We start from the raw sequence: 19500 nt of genomic DNA, 5'->3' as shown, positions 1-19500 counted from the left end.
AGTTTCCTCAAATGGTTCAATATAACAGCTGAAAAGATGCTTATGCTGCACTTGGCTGAGATCTGCCAGTGTTCACTCGTGCCCCACGGACTCTGCAAGTTACAGAGCAGCTCCCTCTGTGCCAGACATCAGCAGCAATATCCTCTGCAAACCTCCTCTCCTGCCTCCAGATGTATGTAAGGATACAAATACCATGCTAAATCTCTTTCTTTCACTGTCTCTTTTTGACAAGCTATTAAGAACATCCAATCTTCCCCCCCATGCTCCTCATAAAGGGACTAATCTCTCCTTAATGCTTTAGCTTAAGGAAAAAAAAAGATGGGCATGCAAATCATACAGGATCTAACCAGAGATGACAAATAGTACATGTGATATAGCTAATATGAAAAACATCCTTTTCCCTAGACCCTTCATTTAAAACCATTAATTGTTATTAATTGCAATAGAAATTTGCTGATGTAACCAAAGATTACATTCATTACACTACTAAAACACACTCTTTATTCTAATTAATTTTCAATACACATTAGACTGCATTTTGTTGCACAGATATTAGCTCAAAGAAAGCACACAGTGCTGTAGTGTTATTAACTCATATTTCATTGAAAGGTCATTCTCCTCTTGGTTGTATCTAGAGGGGGCTGGAATTAAATACCTCAATATCCTATCCACAGAATATAAATGAAATTACAGAGCAGTGCTGTTTATTCTTAAAAATTAGTGTCTCTCTTGCTTACAGAGACTTATCCTGAGGTCATGATGTGGTGGGTATGTGCAAGGTGCCCACCAAAACTCTCATGAGAGAGCAACTGCTCTGCAGACATCAAGGTCAGTGAAGAAGGAGGGAAGGAGGAACTCCAGGCACAGAAGCAAACTGCTTTCCCTGAGGAGAAAGCAGTGGCAAAGACAAGGTGTGATGAACTGACCACAAGCCCCTTTCCCTGTCAAGGAAAAATGTGGGGGGAGGGTGTTTTTAAGATTTGGTTCTATTGCTCATTGTCCTTTTCTGATTAGATTGATAATAAATAGAACTAGTTTTTCTCCAGGTTGAGTCTGTTTTGCCCATGACACTAACTGATGAGTGATCTCCTCATTCATATCTTGACCCATGAGCCTTTCATTATATTTTCTACCCTCCATGTCCAGCTGGGAAGGGAATAACAGAAAGGCTTTGGGGGACACTTGACATCCAGCCAGGGTCAAGCCATCACAATGGAGAAATAAAAATGCAAAACTTCTCAGGCTATCAGGCCCTTTTTGGATCTCCTCTTAAAAAATCCAGCTTTTCTTAGTTCATTAGGTTTGCTGTCAGTTGCGTTTAAATCCATTTCAAAGATTTGCATCTGGAAGACTGTGAGATATTTTTAAAATGCCATGTCTTACTCCTAGTTTTGGGCTCATGAGAAGCCATGGAGGAAAGCAGAGAAATGATAGGTGTGCTTTTTCATTCAGCTCTATCAGAAGTGTGACAGACAACATTTCTGCCCAGACTATGCATTAAAAAAAAAGCGGCCAGTTTTAAAAACATAGCAAAACTAACACCTACACAGGCTTGTGCTGTTGCAGCTAACACATATCTTACAATATATTAACTCTGTGCTTTAAGAATGCTTATTCCCAAATAATTTTCAGTGAACATTCCTTATCTCCAGCAAATAAGAAATCTTACTGTGCTGTTTATGCTTTTCAGTGCTGAGTGTTACAGCTCTGTTTCATTTTATAACCTACAATCTCTTAACACTTAGCCATGCACCTTGTGTAAACTACACACCACTTTCCTTCTGAAGCATCACTCTTGGTTTTTCTGCCCACATTCCCATTGTGTGGGTGGCACACAAAACAAATACCTCTCCCTTTTGGTGCAGTTGCCACTTTTCATCTCTAGTACAATATCCATCTAATCAGACAATGCCTGTAAATGCAACTTAAAAGAGCAGGTTGTAATTTCATTAAAGATGTATTTACTGAGCTAAAACAGCTGTTCTGGGCTGGAATGCAAAAAAAGGCCTATGTGATTGCAACTCAGTCATTTTTAAGGCAACTGAAAAATACATTTGCTGAGCTAACCTCACTCTCCCAAAGAGCTGGCACTGCTAACTTCTTCTGTATAAAAGGTTTAAACAGTTATTATAGTGTGTCATAAATTTTGACTTGTAATTGAAAATCTCTTCACTTCCTAAAAAAAAAAAAAAGAAGTACTTATTACTTGCTATATAATTACAGACCATGCAGCTGCTCTCCTCGGCTTTGCTAGAAAATCTGAAGACATGAAACACTGTACAAACCTTATTCAAATGTTATTAAATTGCTAGTCATAGATCTGCCACTCTCATACTGTAGGCTCTCAAATAATGTCATTTTCTTCCTGTTACCAGGACTAAAATGTAGATGAATGAAAAGTTGATCCAGGCCAGATTGAGTTCTCTACCACACAGGAGATCATCAGCTCCTTGGAAGGAAAGTATAATCTCTATTTCTGCTGGGCAGACATCAAAGGGAAAGACACCTGAACATGTATGTGGAAAAAAAATGTCAAGGCATAAAGACAAATTTTATTGAATTTTCAGTAGGTCTTAATCGTTATGCATGGCCACAATTGTCTGAGTCACTTTGACACAATCTTTGTGCCATTTCCTTGTGTCACTTCTAATGAGAAAAAACTCTACTCATAGAATAGTGAACCTCATATTGCAGCCAAAGGCATAGGACTGGTGACCCCACAACATCCTGTTCACCTCCAGTAGTTTGACATGAGTCATGCTTGATTAACTATTCCCCACCCTTTGTGTACTGTGGAGGCTGTGGTGTGAGGCTGAATTTTTAGCGCAATTAAAATAAAATATACACCATGTGCCTCTACATTTGATTCACAATGCATTTCAGTCTTGGGTCACTGATTTGAAGTGGACAGCTTCTGGAAAAAGGCTTTACATACCCCAGACTTCACACTGGATTTTGAGTCTCCTTGTTGGTGCAGTATCAACATTTAGATCAACAAGATGTTAATTTGCTGGGGCCAATTTAGGCTCTAATAAGAATTTTAAGCACTGAAGAATAGAAATAATTCTTTATCACAGTGGTGCAAAAGAACTATGAAAATAGTTATCATACATTGCTCACGCTACTATTTTCATCTATTATTTATCATTTTTTAAATTCCTGCCAGTCACACACAGAGGAGCTCCATGACATATATCATAGTTTGAAATTTCAAGTCAGGTCTGCAGGATGTTGGATAAGTAACTTCCTTTGACCACTAGTGAGACCAATGTTTCCCAGGCATTTTAAAATCTGCTTCTCAAACATACAGAGTATCATACTTGATTTAGATCATCAGTTCAGAACAACGGAAATTGGGAATGAAGTTTTGCACCCTCAGAATAAACTGTTTATTCTCAGATTTGAAGCATGGTTATTTATATACTCCTGAGCAATTATACAGACAATTTGACAAATAGATAAATTATTTTTTTATAAAGAGTCATGTTTTCAAACATCTTAATTTCTTTAGAAGTTGGGTTTTTTTTTTTTTTCATTTAATCCAATTGCAACTGGAGATGCTTAAAGTCCATCTGGGACCTTTATAATTAAGGCTTTAACAGCCTGAAATTATTTTCCAATTACTACTCAACACACCACTCAGTGTAGCAATGCTGCTCACATTTGTCACCAGAAATCACTGGCATTACTTTCCTCTTTGCTTTCTCATGGGTCACTAAAAAAGCTAAAAAAAGGTAAGGTGGAAAAACAGACTAGGATTTCAGAAAAACTATGGATCCACTGTCACTGATTGTGGCATTCACCAGGAGCAAATTACAGAAACAAAATGCATACAAAAATTCAGTTTGTTCCACTTCGTGGTCACTGAACTAGACACCTTTGAAAGCTGAATCAACAATAGACACATTTAAAAATCTCCTGTAATTGTCTTGCAATCTAGGGATGAAGCCAAAATGAAATTTTCAAAAAAATTAAAATAGACCGATGTGCAAAGAACATTGTTAGCTATAGAAACAGGAAATTTATATTGAAAGTTATAAGAGAAATAGCTCAGAGAGCTGCTCAGAAGTATTTATGCATGTGGGAAAAAAAACAAAGGGAAAACCTTGAGGGCTTTATATTTCATTGTAGATGTTAAAATGCTTAAAATAGAGGAGCTCAGTTTGTCTTTAACCTCAAAAAAAAATCCCTCAATTTCAACAGTGAGGAATTATTTTGACTTCCTTTCCTAATTTATAAAATTTTGATATCAGAATTTTCTCATCCATCCATTCATTCAGACTATACTTGGGCAAACTTCTTTGCTGGTATTAAAAAAATTCATAAAAACACAATAACTTTTGTTTCAGAGGCTCCAAGCTTATCTTCCTTGATTAAGCATCATGCAGCATGGTTTGGAAATGTCCACTTTTTGGACAGTGAAGATATGCTCACATATCGTGCTATATAAATAAAAAAATCACAGAATAGAAAGCATACAATGCTAATTATCAGAGGCATTTGCAGATGTTGGAGAAAAAGAAGGGATACAGTCACTAAAAAATATCTAACAGAAATGCAATCTAACCAAAGTCACTGTAGGCTCATCATCTATTACTTCTGCTTATGAGACCTAGAAGCAGACATGATTTAAAACAACAGAAGTAGCACAAAAGCAAGAATAAATCACAGAAACACAGTGTATTTACTGTGGACTACTCTACAATACATAGTTAAAGAGCAAGGAAAGAGAAAAATTCATCCTGACTTCAAAAAGGCTTCTCCTGAAAATAATATTTTGCCTATTACATTCATACACATCTGTCACTATAATAAGCAAAACACCTATGTGACTTTTAAATTTTTTCTAATTGCCAGAAAATGAATTTTTAAAAAGTACATATATATATACACATAAGCATTCATATCAAAACTACATAGAAATGTTTTTTCCTATAGATCACGTATTTTTTCATTGGTATATTCAACTGATGGAAAATGTCACTTATGGTGGGGGGGAAAAAAAGAGGCACTATTCATGCCTACTGCTAAAATTAAAACTGTGCAAAAATAAATCAGGATTCATAGTGCCAGAAAGACTTGTTGGGTTGTGGAGACCTGGGTTCTAATTCCTGTTCCCAGAGCTAGTTCCATGTTGAGGATTTTTAATGAAATAATGTTTCAGCATCAAAACAAGAAAGAGTTCCAGACAATTAGGACCAAACACTGCTCTTTTAGTTGAAAGGAGCCAAACTAATTTAAAACCCTTTTGCAGGAGAGACACCCTTCCCCTGCTCACTAAAATTTTCTCCTTGTTTGTTCCAGACTAAATTAATCTTTCTTGAACACAGGGGGCCTGTTCCAGATTTCAACTCTGCCTTACCCTTCTGCTAGTCTGGCTTTTTGTTTCCTCAAGAGGAAGGTTTCTCTCCAAGACTTAACAGACGTGAACTGAGGAGCCAGCAAAGCCCACCATGCTCTGCTCGTAATTCACCTTGCCAGTGCAACAGAGCAACTTTGCTGCCAAGTTTTTTTCCCTCTTGGTATCAGCACATCATTCTGAAGGCTACTATCACCATTACAGTCCTAAAACATCTTTACTGTCTCCAATAAATTCACTGAATACCCATGTGCTCACAACACCTACAGATCACTTTTCTTCCCTCCACAGGAGTCCATTACCTGGACAATTCACCCAGGTTGGGCTTCCCTGCACAGCTGCCTCTGGAGCAAGATTTGTAGTGCCAAAAGAGCAGCAATGTGGGAAATAAATCTTGGACACAATGTCAATGAACCAAATTTTAGTGGCAGGGATGGATTCCAGCATTGTGCAACAATTGAAATCTGGGAGTGAACATGAATGTGGCTCTCACCTTCCTCTTGGTAAGTCTGCATCATCTTTCTTCCACCGGACTGTGGGAGTGGGATCCCCCTGCACCTGGCACCGGAAATCCACGGCCTCCTCCTCCAGCACCACTTGGTTAATCGGTCGCCTGAGAAACGTGGGCCGCTCTTGAAAGAGACATTAAAATTCCACAGTGAGTCAGAGGGCTGAAATGAACACTTTCTGACTTTTCAGCATCTCGCTGCTTACCCATCCATCAAACAGAAAGGAGGCTGAGCTCCACAAATTCAGACAAGTGGAACTGATGATGTGCATAAAGAGCCAGCCAGAGGGTTGCCAGGCTGGAGAGGCAGGGGCTGTCCCATTCTGCCCTCCAGCAAGAAGACCATGGGAAGGAGGACCAGAAGGCAGCCTGTGCCAGGACTGACCGGCCACCTGCCGGACAGCGGAGAGCCCTCTGAGGCTGTGCCCATCCCTGTGGCTCTGCAGCCCCGCACAGACACAGCCTGAGCTGGGAGCTCCTGCTGCAGCAATGTATGAGCTGGAGCAGGAGCTCCCAGCAGGAGCCAGCCAGCCTCTGGCAGAGATCAATATCTTGATACTTGTGAGGGAAATTTAAACTCCGTGTTACGCACCTCAGGCGATTGTGGACAGGACAGAGATTCCCTGATCCCCATCGCCAACTTCACCATGGAAAAGCAAATTAAGGTCTGAATAATAACTTCTGTTTACCCTTGTTATGTTAGGCTGCACGGCTACAAATAGTATTAATCACCATAATGTTGTACAGGCCTGCTTAAAATCCAGATGCAGAGCCACAATCTGCTCTCAGTTATACTGCTACAAAGTCCAAGTACCGGTAATTTCATTTGAAAGGATGTCACTGGGGTTAGTTTCCAAGTTGCCTTTGGAAGGCACAAATTTGTTCTGTCCTCTCAGCCATACCACACTTTTATTGTCATAAATTATTTATGCTAGTCAAACCATCATAAGGCTGAGTTTATATGGAAGAGTATTTCCACTCAAGACAGGGATCTATCATAAGGACATATAAAACTGGTTACACACTATGTTTCATATTTCACTCTCAGCAAGTTAAGGGATATGATGTCACTTAAAAAAATTACTCAGAATTCACACAGATGCAAGCAATACCAGATTCTGACTCAGGCAATTTGTCTTGATAACTACAGAGCTAATTTTACAGGTTTGTTATGCATGATTATTATATGCAAATAATTTTTTAAAAAGTTAAAAGAACATTATCAAGGTTGAAAAATCAAGCAGGCCACATTTACTGAGAGAATTAAGGCTGTCTGCATGCTTTTTGATCACTTCCTTTCTGTTTATGATGCCTTATGGGACTGGTTGCAATTATATGATCATACACGATTTTTTCCCCAAACATCTCCAGATTGTTGGTATTCACTTAACGAGCAGGTGTTTAATATTTTGCTTTAGTGGTACTGTTTAGAGGGTGGCCTCCTGTCTTACTATTCAAAATGCACTTCAAAGAGAGAATTATTAATTTCCTCATGCCCCCTATTACACCTATCTTAATGCTTTATAATCACCTCACTTATTTTCATAGCTCCTCTCTGGGGTACGATAGAGATCTTAGAAAGCAAGGTAAAAAGTATCTACTAAATTTTGGTGTTCAACCTGAGCCACAAAACTGACAATTTTTTTTTTTTTTTGAGGAGAGGGGGAGGGGTTGGATGGAAATGAAGTTTTAATTTTGTGTGTTCAAAGCTGAGCTTCCTTTAATTCAACTGCTGACAAAAAATGTTCATCACTTTTACAAATCAGAATATCAGTCAGAAAATGAGGAACACAAAACCACCTGTTAGTAATTATGTAAATGAGTGACAGCATCACACAGGAATTCCTTATTATCAGGGAAACCTATTGGCAGGGGAAAACATATTTTGTCAGCAGAAGAAAAGACATGCACAAGAATCTATAGCACCTTTCCAGATGACAGAGATAAAAGCATGGTTAACGGGCAAAGATTCTTCTCCCCAAGCATTGCTTTTGTCCTATTCCTGCCCAGGATCTTCAGATTCCAGCAATGTTTGGGCAAGTAAATTCATTTCTAGCCTCTCTGCTTATATTGAAATATTTATAATTTCCCATTTTAAGTCACAGTACAAGCCATATCCAGCTCGTTGTAATTTCCTATTTCAAGTCTGCATACAAGCCCTATCCAGCTGCTGACAGTTTCCTTAGTCATTTTATCTTTCTTTTTTTTTTTTTTTTTTTTTTAGCCCAGAGATACCACTTTTCACACCTGGAACCCAGCAAGTTCTCAAGTCCAATTCCCCTTCCAACTACCCACGCCTCTCCCTTTTTGTACCTCACAGCAAATGGACTCCTCTCCACTGAGTATTTGGTCTGCACTTGAACTGGAGCTCCTTTTCCACAGGTCACCCAAATACAGCCCATCCACAAACTTAACACAAGAAAAATCAGCTGAAGTACCCAAGGCCCCTCCCAGGAGAGTGACAGCAGCAGGAACACAGTGTAGATACAGGAAAATGCTGCCCAGATCTGCATTCATGGGTTCTCTGGTGTATGAATTGATTGCTCTATTACTTTGTTTTTAGGCAGGTGCATATTTGGCTAAATTTACTGAAAATCCTCTGGAAAAAGCCAAAAAAAGAGTACATCTCTGGCACAGTGTAGCTATTTCCCAATGTATTTTGGGTACCTGATATTCAGTATGAGGCACCTGCACTTCTCAGGACAAAAAGCTTCCTCCATTCCTCTCGTTCCTGCCCATTTTGCTCCAGTTATCCCCTTTGCCTCCAAACTGCAAGAATTTCAACATTCTTAGAGAAGAGTGAATTCTTTTGTCAATTTAATATTGTCAACTAAAATTGGTTTTCTAGTTAGGCATGGAAAATTTTGGAAAAAAGCCATTTTAATTTGATAAACTTATTACAACTGGACAAAGCAAAAAACCCCCAATTTTTAATCCCAGTGCTAAGCAATGCACTTGGCCTATCTGTAACTATGTGAATCTGGATGGGAATATTTTAATGACACTTTCTGCAAATTTGCAACAGCATGGTTTTCACAACTTCTCTTCTAAGAAGAGCTTAGACCAACTCCTGCTCTCAGCTCATACACAATACTCTTCATTTTGGCATTTGTTTTTCAAGACATGATCCTAAACTAAGAAATTCAGATCTATATCAGCTTTCTAATTGGTGATTTAGAGGCCCTGGTTCATTCCCATTGAATTTAAACAACTCTGTGTTTGTCTGTACACTGGCTTGGTCTGCATACAAAAATAATTTTAGACCACGTTTACAAAAGCTGCATGTAAACAGCTTAGAAATTAGAATGTGCATACTTATGAAATTGCTACTTGTGGCTGTAAATTCTCCTGTACAGGAGATGAGAAAATAAATTCCTGTCTCATTTTGAGGAGAACCCAGCTGAGGAGAAAGTAAATGGCCCTGAGGTCATTAGATAAATCACTGGATTCCACATCAAGGCAATTTAGGAGAATACACACATGTTTGTTTCATATCAGCTTCTAAAACTGAATATTTCCAAAAACATTTAAGAGTTGCTAGAAAATTAATAGGTATGTAAGGACAGAGCCCAGTTAACAGGGACATGCAGATACCAACAACTGCTGTTTCTGTTTTTGCATCGTCTCTGCATTTTGCACAGCATGAATCAGGAAAGAACAAGTTATCTCTTATGTTGTTTCCTGTATTTGTATCACTCAGAAAGCCCCTTGAATATGTCCAATAGCTAATTATACAGCTATAAAGTGATCAGAGTGAATGCCATTGCCAATGCAATTAACATTCTTTATGTGAGATTAACTGGATTTGAGTCACCTGCATAACTTGCTTACAATGTTAATCTCTCAGGAGACAGAGCACTGCTTGCCCAAGCATGCTAAATAAAGAAGGTTTCTTTGCACAGCCAGGTCAAATTTAGTTTCAGAGCTAGTCTTGGGGGGGAAAAAAAAAATCATATTTTTTCCTCTGAAATGGTTTGCCCATAAATAAAGCCTTGTGGTATAATTAAATATTGTTACTCTGTCAACAGCATCCAGAGCACAATATATTTGAGAAACAACAAGAAAGGGTGATAAATTAAAATCATAGGCATATATAAAAATTTTAATATAGCTATTTAAAAGCTTTCACTCAGTAAATAAAGTACCCACTTCCCAGACTTTCTCTGATGAATATTAAAAATCTTTGAAGAGAACTATAAAATAGGTCATGGTTATATGTCATGTCAACCAGTCATGCTATTACTAGGGTGACCTTTATAACTTCAGAATAAACTTTGCTTGCAGTTATAAAAGGGGATTGTTAATGCAATCTGGACACACACCTACAATCTGTTGCAGTGCTTGAGGTATGTGCTGCAAGGAAACCTACAGATCCAAGCCAGAAACAGCAAAATTATTTTCTTGCTCTGGGTGCTGACACAAGTTAACCTCAGAACTCAATTTTTCCCATATTTAACAATTGGTCTGAGTATCACAGTCTATTAGAGAGACTCAGATGACCTTCAGATGTATTACTGCCCTTTCCCCGTTCCTCAAAAAGTTAGACAGCCATATATGGAGCCTCAATCTAATTAAAATGATCCTAACTACCTTAATATATTTTCTCTGCTGAGGCAACTGCTAGAGTGAAGGATTTGATGGTCTTCATAATGTAGAGCCTCAATCTGATTTAGAATTGCTCTTGTTTTCTCTGTCTTTGCTGGATAGAAGGCAACGTTTGTTTTAAATGTTTTTGTGTTCTAAAAACAACATTAAAACACAAATTAAAAGGCTTTGGGGAGGGATTTAATAGCAAATAGTTACATTTAAAAGCTTTTTGCACTTTAGCATTCTGATTCAAAAGGGGAAAAAAAGGAAACATTAGATGGTTGGAACTAAGTTTCACTTCAGAATGCTGTCAATAGCATAGATATTTCATTAAATGCAATGTGATCTGGATGAAAGCTCTTTGCCAAAAAAAAGAACAAGTGGAAGAAGATAGGATATTACGACCTCACTAAATTTAACTATTTTGGCCAAATAAATGAAAAGAGAATTGAAAAAGAAGGTGGTTTTATATTTATAGGCATTATTCTACATTATTCCCTTTTCCATTTGAGAAATAGGCAATTGTGTAGACATCACAAACTCCTACACTCTAAGCAGCACCCAAGGCATGATGAGCGTGCACAGTAAAGGCATGGAACACCAATCAGAGGCAAATGCAGTAAAATGAAGGTTATCAGTTGCTAGTGGTTTCCTCCTTTTATATACATCTAGAATCATGTTAATTACAGTTTTTACTGACTGTTGCATATAGACTTTGGAGACCAAATCAGACACTTTTTTCAGAGCTGTATTGTTAATCTATAACAACTTCTTGGTATCTGTGGATAACAAATAAGCTAAAGCTAAAATGGCTTTTTGCAAACTGCCACAGGTAGACTGCAAGTGGCAAGTACAGGGATTTGAAGAAAACCAGGAGGAGATTTGATCTGAAGGACAAAATACACACTGCTGATTTCTCTGTCTTGACCTATGAATGTACACCTGGTTTTGGAAGATTTTTCAATGTGACTGGAAAAGCTTTCCAGGATACAATGGGTCAAGACTCTGCTAAAGCCTTCCACACAGGCAGAGCTCAAGAAAGTAAAATGGGGCACAGTGTCTTCATTAAAGGGATTTTGGGGATTTTTTTCTTCTAACACTATGTTATCATAGTCATTCTTTTTCTGAAACTAGGGTTTCTCTTTCAGTCTGACAATATCTACAAAACATCAAACACAAATACTTCCTCAAGCATCAGACAAGAATACCTCTTCATCCCACAGGACCTTATTAGCTGAAAAAAGCTTCAGATACCAAAGATAAAATCAAAGATTAATCCAAAACAATCTTTAATATCTCCAAATTGGCACATCTTTTAAAGATATTTTTTACTCTTCTTACTTATGCTTTATATTCTTTTGAGGCTCTTCTAAATATATCTTTTTCCACTGCTTGATGCCAGCCTCTTGAAGTTGGTAGACTAAGGCTTTCATTGATTTCACTGAGCTTTAGAATCAATATACAAGATATACCTTTGTACATTCTCTTCAAACATTGCCATTTTAAGTGCAAAGGGAAATAAAAAAAACCATGAAATAGTTAACTTGAAAACTTACCTCAGAATGGTGAAGTAGCATGACAAAATGATAAAGGTTATCATAAAGAGTAATTCCTTCTTTATTTAATTTCTGGCTCCATATTATGTATTTACAAACAAAGCTTTCATACAAATTGGAATTAAACTGTTTCTGTTTTGCATCTTGCTTTAATTCTGTTCAGCCAAGGGCTGTGAGCCCAAACACAAGCAATGCAACCTAATTTGTATCACTTACACTTCGGAAATTGGCCTTTAGAATAGTGTGCACACAATAATCAAGTCCCATGCTGCCTCTTTTTGTGAGCATTAGGACTGAGGTTATTAACTTCCTTTAAAGTGCAACTTAAGACTGTGACAGACCCTGTCTTTCTGCTTTGCTCCAAGATTACACATTGGAGCCTCATCAAGGCAAAAACTAGCAGTAATGCTTGAGAAAGAAGACTAACAAAATGTAGTGCATCTTGGTCACTCTTCAAAACACAGTTTTGGATAGCACTGCTTATAAGAACTTTATGGTATTTTACTACGAAAACTTGCCAATTTTCTGCTAATAGAACAACCATGATTTGGGAACAAAACTAATGCAATCTGCATTGACACTACCAGTTTACTGTTAAGAGTGCCTGAATGTTGAAAACAATGTTTCCTATGCAGATAAACTTTGGGGAAAAAAGTCAAAGTTCTATATATATTATTCATAACTATCTGTCAGTAAAAGTTATTGAATGGGTACCTAGCCAAGTGGACATATTCTGCACATGGGAAAATTTTATTTTCTCCCCCTACTGCTTCCCAAGGTTCTTCTGACCCATTTTATTTTACTGTTTTTAAACTCAGGAAAAGTGTAATCTTTCAGGCTAGGCTCCCATGCTGTTCCTATTGGGCCACCAGTTCCCACCACACTGACTCAGTTTTTCCAGAGGCAATGCCTCAAGCTAAATTTACTGTACAGGGAGCCAGAGATCTGTCACAAGTCACATGTAGAAGTTAACTCCAGGTATTACAGAAGAACATGCAAAGCCAAAAGTAACAAGTAGATGGTTACTGGAAAGGTTTGAGAGCTAGTATGAACAGTTCCTTTTCCTACATAATATGTTTACTAAGGCTCCCTTCACACTGTGGAAAGGGTTTGGAGGGTTGTTAGTTGGGAAAGGAATGAAGACATGACTGATCAGCTAATTAACATACATTCCTTTCCAGAATCAGCACCAGCTATAGGCTTCCCAGTCCCCTATTAAATTCTTCAACTCACTCAGTCAAGATCTCCTTATTTTTATTGTGTAGTCCATTTTCAAATATGTTCAAAGCAGTTAAAGTTTGGCACATGAACTGCATATAAGTATTTATAGTATATTTTTCATCAACATTTGCAATATTCCCATGTTCCTCAGAGCTGTGAGTCATATTAGAGGAAGGCTGTGGACCTAACATACAATCCTGGTGGTTTTGCCTGTGTTCAGTGAAGCCAATTTGAACACGCAGAGCCAATCCGACGTTTGCCAGAGTCGCTGGATTCATTTGACTTATTGTGAGTGGTTAGAGCTATTGGACTGTCCAGTAGACACATTGCTTCCTGGAAACATCATGGATAATGCTCTCCAGTCCCTGTGCACATCCCTGCTCACACATGGGCTGCTGCCTGGAGTTCAGGAATGGAATATAACTGCTGGACAAGTCCCCTCCTTTGGTATGGAGAGATCGGGACTAGCCTGGAGACGATGTTACAGCGAGCCCAGTGCAGCAGCACAGAGCTTCAGGGCCACGGGGCAGCCAAACCACCTTGTGAGACAGCAGGTCATAACCTGAGCACCTGCTTCCTGCATGCTATTCTTGCACAGCAGAATGGAAGGTGGGGAGGTATCTGGGAACACCCAGACAGAAGGAAAAATGCAGATAGGAAGATACTGCAGTAGGGAATTTTAAATACAATTTTCTTCAGGTAGTCTAACGCAATTAAGAAGGATTAAAATATCTAATTTCATTTATTGCTGATTTTGTTTGGTATTCACCAAATAGTTTTAGATTGTATTTTTGCAAGTTGATTGCTATGATTATACCCTGTAAAAAAATCAGAATATTGTAATTGGTTATGTATTATTTTACATATCAAGACGAACCTAATATGTTTCATAGCTCTGCAGGATATGAAATTACATGCACATTTCAGTTTTCATTCCTACAGTTCAATGCTTTTTAACAAATTATTTTCTTAAGGATTTCTTAAGGCTTTGTAGTTTAGGACTGCAATCTGCTTGCTATCCACAGGGAGTATTACCAGAGATTAGCAGTACTTAAACTGATGAAGGAGATATGTCATGTCTCTCTTGCATCTGTATAAAGCTACAATTCTAACAGATTGGCTGCAAAGGGCATAATAATTTGACAGGGATCCTTTCTCTGTGGTTTTTTTTTTTTTTTTTTTGGCAAGGTATAATAGTTCTGCCTTTAAAAGCCGCATGTTTCTATGAATCCACAACAAACCAGTTGGGGTGGAAACCTTTTCACTTCAGAAAAGCTGGAAAGCAGCATATCCTCAGAAATTTGTGACTCTTGTCTAGAAAAATCTTTCTCTGCCTTTCTCTGTGAATCACATTATATATATATTCTTTTCAAGTGGATAAACAAATGCTGAATTGCACATACATGCAAAAACTGGGATGGTAATGTGTGTGACTGGGTTTTCCAGTGCACCATATTAGGCCGAAGGTGAAAAACTCTGGAGCATCTGCTTCACAAAGGACCTCAGGATTTCTATTAAACATCTCTCTGGGGTTACAAAGGGTCTTGTTTGGAATTCCAGCACTGTATCAAAGAGGTGCAGCAGGATGGAACATTAACATTATTTCTCTCTCTTTTGTCAGCATAGATATGTTTTCCTAAGCAGCAAGAGTTTTTTCCTTATTGACCTTCCTCTGTTTGCTCAGAACCTCTTGACTAATTCCTACAAAACCACGACTGTAGGATGTACCTCAGCATGATTTTGTGGCTTTGCTTTTTAGCCAGTTGTTAGCAGGATGGATCCAGCTCGAAGTTGGTTTATTAGTCTTTCCTTGCTCTGGACCCTAACCATGGGGCAAGTGCTCCTAACAGCCCACTTATTGCCTTGCCCATCAGGTCTAGAAGCTCTTTCACACAGGAAGCTTGTTCATTTTTAATTCATTCAGCAGCACCAAAAATCTAAATGCTGTCCTGGCTTACAGGAGAAAAAGCTGTTTCAGGTCGTCTTAAATATGAATGCTAAAAGTTACTGCTATATATTCAAAAATTTGATTTTGGAATTGTCTCCAATGATGTTTTACTGATCAAGTGAGGTTTTTTGTGCTTTCCTACAAAGGTTTGATTTCACAACCCCTCAGGAATAGGGAATTATTTAAATAGGCAATCCTGGTCTAAATCTCTGGTAAGCAGGCATTGTCAACTGTATTAGACGTAGCTTAATTACATTTGGCCATTCTGTGAGGGAGAGCATTGTCCTGCAATAACATCTCTGGTCATGCACATCACTGTAGACCTCCAATCAGACTGAAACTATGTGCTCAGAAGGAAAATGTTGAGCCACCACAGCTCCATCATTACAAACAGCAGCTTTTAAAACCTGGTGTCCTTCTGGAGCTGTGAAATGCATCTTGAGCAGTACTGCTGTGCTTGCTAACCTTGCTTTGTGTCGTGTTTTGAGGAGCCACCCAGGGTAATTCAGCCTCTGACATCTGTAGGGAAAAAGCAATAAAAGCAGGGGTGTCCTTACCAAAGACAGTCAGCTCTGCAGGGTCACTGTCGCGCTCCCCCACCATGTTGGTCCCCACACACGTGTACATCCCTGCATCACTTTTTCTGGTGTTGGAGATCATCAGCTTCCCACCACGGATCTGTTTCAAAACAAGGAACAGAACTTCAGGTTAAACAAAATACAGGTAGCTTCAGGTAAACAAAATACCTCAGAAAAAGTGCTACCTTCTTGGGTGACAAGTTCTACAACCAAGACACTAAACTTTTGTTTGCAAATATAGGTACAGTTTTAAAATTATATACTTATATATTTAAATATCTTTAAGCTGTTCTATTTTTATCCCACTGACTAATTTCAATTTGCAACTAATTTCAACTGCATTTGATCTTGTTCCTTTGGCTTTCATTAGATTCTTTACATTTCAAAGATTACATTTCTTGCTGTCTCTTGGCAGCACAGAGTACTTTTATTTCTTCCATGGTAACATCTAAAGCACTCTTGACATCTCTCTGAAAAAACAAGGCAATCTGACTTAGTTTTATTCAGATGATTTTATTTTACTGGTGTCTGAACATTTTCCTTGATCACTAATGAAGACAGATTTTCTCTTTTTTTAAGGCAAACAGACTGAATCTGGCCCAAACTGAGCATTCACCTGACAGTTAATATTTTCTTGGTTATAGAGGGTGCTTACAGAGAGAAAGAGAAGGATAGATGAAAGAAATAAAGCAAAAATTTGTGGCTTGTGAAGTCACAGTGTCAAAGGTTAGACAATGGGGTGCTTCAAAATAAGCTGGGGATTTAACTAAAGAAACTTGAGAGTCAGGGAATGATAGCCAGTTCTCTGCCACTCCTTGCTCTTCTACTCTTGAGTAGACCCTAGCACAGAGAGCCTGGTTCACAAACAGCAACAGCTCAGATTCTTTGGCTTGGAGTAATTCCTTAGGGATCCAGAGCCACTAAAAAGCTTCCTGATGGTACTTCCATGTTGAATAAGGTCAGCACTGAATCATTCCATTCAACATAAAACTTTATTGAAGAAATATTAATGGTGAAAAGCTAAGCATTTAAAAATTAGGAATGAAACATGTTCTCAACCCCTTAATTTATCCAATTTGCTTGCATGGGCCATGATTTATCTCTAATCACTCGATAAGTTCAATATTTCTGCTGGATCCTTTTTCATTCAGTACAAGAAATGAACAGCCACAGAACTCAACCAGTGTTACTCATTTGCTCAACATTTATTCATTTCAGGAACCGTAATTCTTTAGAGTATGACTTCAGCCTACATTTAGACACATCCAGATTACTGCAATAACTATAAAATCACTGGTATCATTCTAAGATGTTGGGTTTTTTCCCAGGGATTATTTGTCCACCTCATAGATTTGACTGAATTTACTTATAAACACCTCTCTGATAGTCTCTGTTTGGAGAACTGAGATGTAGAAAAGGTAAAACCAAAGACATCCACTGCATCCTTCATCTAACTGAGCACCTTCTGTGACTGAATCTCCAGTTCTGACAGACCTCCATCGCACTGGACTTACAAACCAACCCTCAAAGAAGCTCAAGCTGGAGAGCCAGACTAGGAGCAACAAACAGCCTGCCCCCCTCATTTGGGAAAGCTCAGAGAGGCAAACTGCCAAGAACAGCGGCCAATTTCTATGGGCAAGGCCGTAAAGCTGTGTAAGTTCTGCTGCACCCAGCTCTGAGCCCACAGATGAGGAGCCACCTGGGCTGCACTCACACTGATGCGCTCCTCCCGGTCGTCAATGCGGACTTTATCCTTCTTCCAGTAGATGGTGGGCTCGGGGTGCCCCCGGGGCGGCTGGCACTCCAGGATCGCGGGCTCTCCCGCTGCCACCACCACGTCCGTAGGGTTCTGCCGGAAGTCATCCCGCAGCACTAGAGCAACAAAGGAAGGAAAGGGGGAAAAAAATTAACAGAAGTGATGGCATTGTAAGTGGAGGAAAAATAATGTAGAAACGCATACTATTAAACAAAAAAAAATCTCAACCATTATTAGTGGATGACTTTGCTTCTTATATTGACTTCAAAAATGAAGCTGGGCAGATATGCCCTTTTGTCCAATTGGAGTCAGACTTCACATACAGAGCTTCTGTTCTCCCTTTTTTTTTTTTTCCTTTCCAGATAAGAACACGTCTCTGTTTTTAAGTTACAAAGATATGTAGCACCCATTACTCCTCTTAACTTTGACAGGATCACTTTCCATCATTACAAAAGCAGCTTGGATGTTGAGTTCTTTTCATGACAGAAAACAACCTGCTGAATATCTGCCTTGTCTGGGTCTCCAATTCCAGCACAAGGTAACAAAGGGACAGAAGTAATACTGAGCTGCAGAGTTACACCTTGGTCAAGGGCATTGCCATTATTACTGTTACTATCATATTTCTGGAACATGCATGCTAAAATGGTCACCATTTCTGAAAGGGGTCACAGAAATAAAACTGATAGTAATGTACTTCCAGCATATTTATTTCTTCCTTCTATAATTTTAGTTCTAACATTTCCGGCACCTTGACCAGCCCTATCCTACTACATTGAAAAGAAAGAGCATTTAAATCACCAAGCTGTTTGAGAACTAAATTAGGCTACACAGACTGGCTTCTTATGTAAATCAAGCTTCTGTAAAGGATTAGGTCCAACTAGCTGGCTTCAGTGTGTTAGAATGATATCCACTTCATCCTTATTCTTCCATGTGTGTCCTAGTCTCTAGGTTAATTGACATTCTTATAAACATAAAACTGAAAATAGCTCTAGATGAGCCAGTGAAATAGAATTTAGGGCATTGCCCCTCCTTGAATTTCAGCTAAGCATGGCTTTCATTGCACCTTTAAAACAGTTCTCACCCTTAATGGAACCAGGGCCCTCTGAGAAATTAGAAAACGTTGTATCCTAGTGAAGGGGCAAGTCAGGAAGAGTTCAGCAGAAATTGCTCAGTCTCATTTCGCAAGCAGAGATAATTTACTGCTTTCAATGTTAATAAAACGTGCCCCATTTTAACATTTGGAACTGAATATTTTTCTCTTCTGTAATAAGCCAGGAGAAAAATATGATTAATACATACAAGAATTGGTCTCTGAATAGTCTGAGGTGAGTGGGCTGTATGTATCTGGCACTCGAAATGACACGGAGGTAACTTTTATTGTTCTCCATTTTGGGATACACAGGTAGATCCCAGAGGAAGGAGGGAATTAATTGGAAGTTAATTCCTTTTCTAACACACACACACACAAAGAGTGACTATTTAGGTCTTGCTCTTGAAGCATAAAATAAAAGTGACAGGAGGCAGCTGGCAACAAATGCAGCTCTGGCAAGAACCCGTAGTCTTCTGAGGTGACACACCAAACAGACAACAAAAACCTCAATCCCCAAATATTTCTGAAAAATACAAAGCTTCTGATTCACAATAATCGGATTGGCAGAAATGGAATTTATACAACTTCAATATCAAGTGGAAGAAGTAACTTATGCAATACAGAGCACAGAATTGGTATGATGAAGATCATGGGCTGCTGACTATTGGCAGTACAACACTTTGGAAAGCCAGGAAAGTCAATATCAAGGGAATGTCAGGGAAAGAACCGGAAAAAAGTCTTCAAAAAATCATGTTTTTTAGGAAAGCAGTTTCATATGTTTCTGTGATCCCCATGATACACAGGAAGAAAAAGTACTTCTAGACAATGCTATGTCCACATTTGTATAAATGGTAAATAGATAAAAACTAATTTCTGCTGCTATTATTACACACAAAA

General features: G+C 38.6%; 1 protein-coding gene across 1 annotated transcript in view; it reads right to left on the bottom strand.

The window, feature by feature from the left end:
- Window positions 1–19500, bottom strand: part of ROBO2 (roundabout guidance receptor 2) — an 875524-nt gene that overhangs the window by 142059 nt on the left and 713965 nt on the right. Inside the window, exons 3-5 of the mRNA XM_054517862.1 lie at window positions 17472–17629; window positions 15737–15857; window positions 5853–5991 (exon numbers count right to left, since the gene is read on the bottom strand). Of these exons, the coding sequence (XP_054373837.1) occupies window positions 5853–5991; window positions 15737–15857; window positions 17472–17629 (418 nt within the window). The remainder of the gene's footprint in view (window positions 1–5852; window positions 5992–15736; window positions 15858–17471; window positions 17630–19500) is intronic.

The sequence above is a fragment of the Molothrus ater genome, chromosome 2 (assembly GCF_012460135.2).
Source record: "Molothrus ater isolate BHLD 08-10-18 breed brown headed cowbird chromosome 2, BPBGC_Mater_1.1, whole genome shotgun sequence".
NCBI classification, from domain to species: Eukaryota; Metazoa; Chordata; class Aves; order Passeriformes; family Icteridae; genus Molothrus; species Molothrus ater.
The sequence above is the reverse complement of the archived record's forward strand: the minus strand, read 5'-3'. Positions and strand labels throughout refer to the sequence as shown.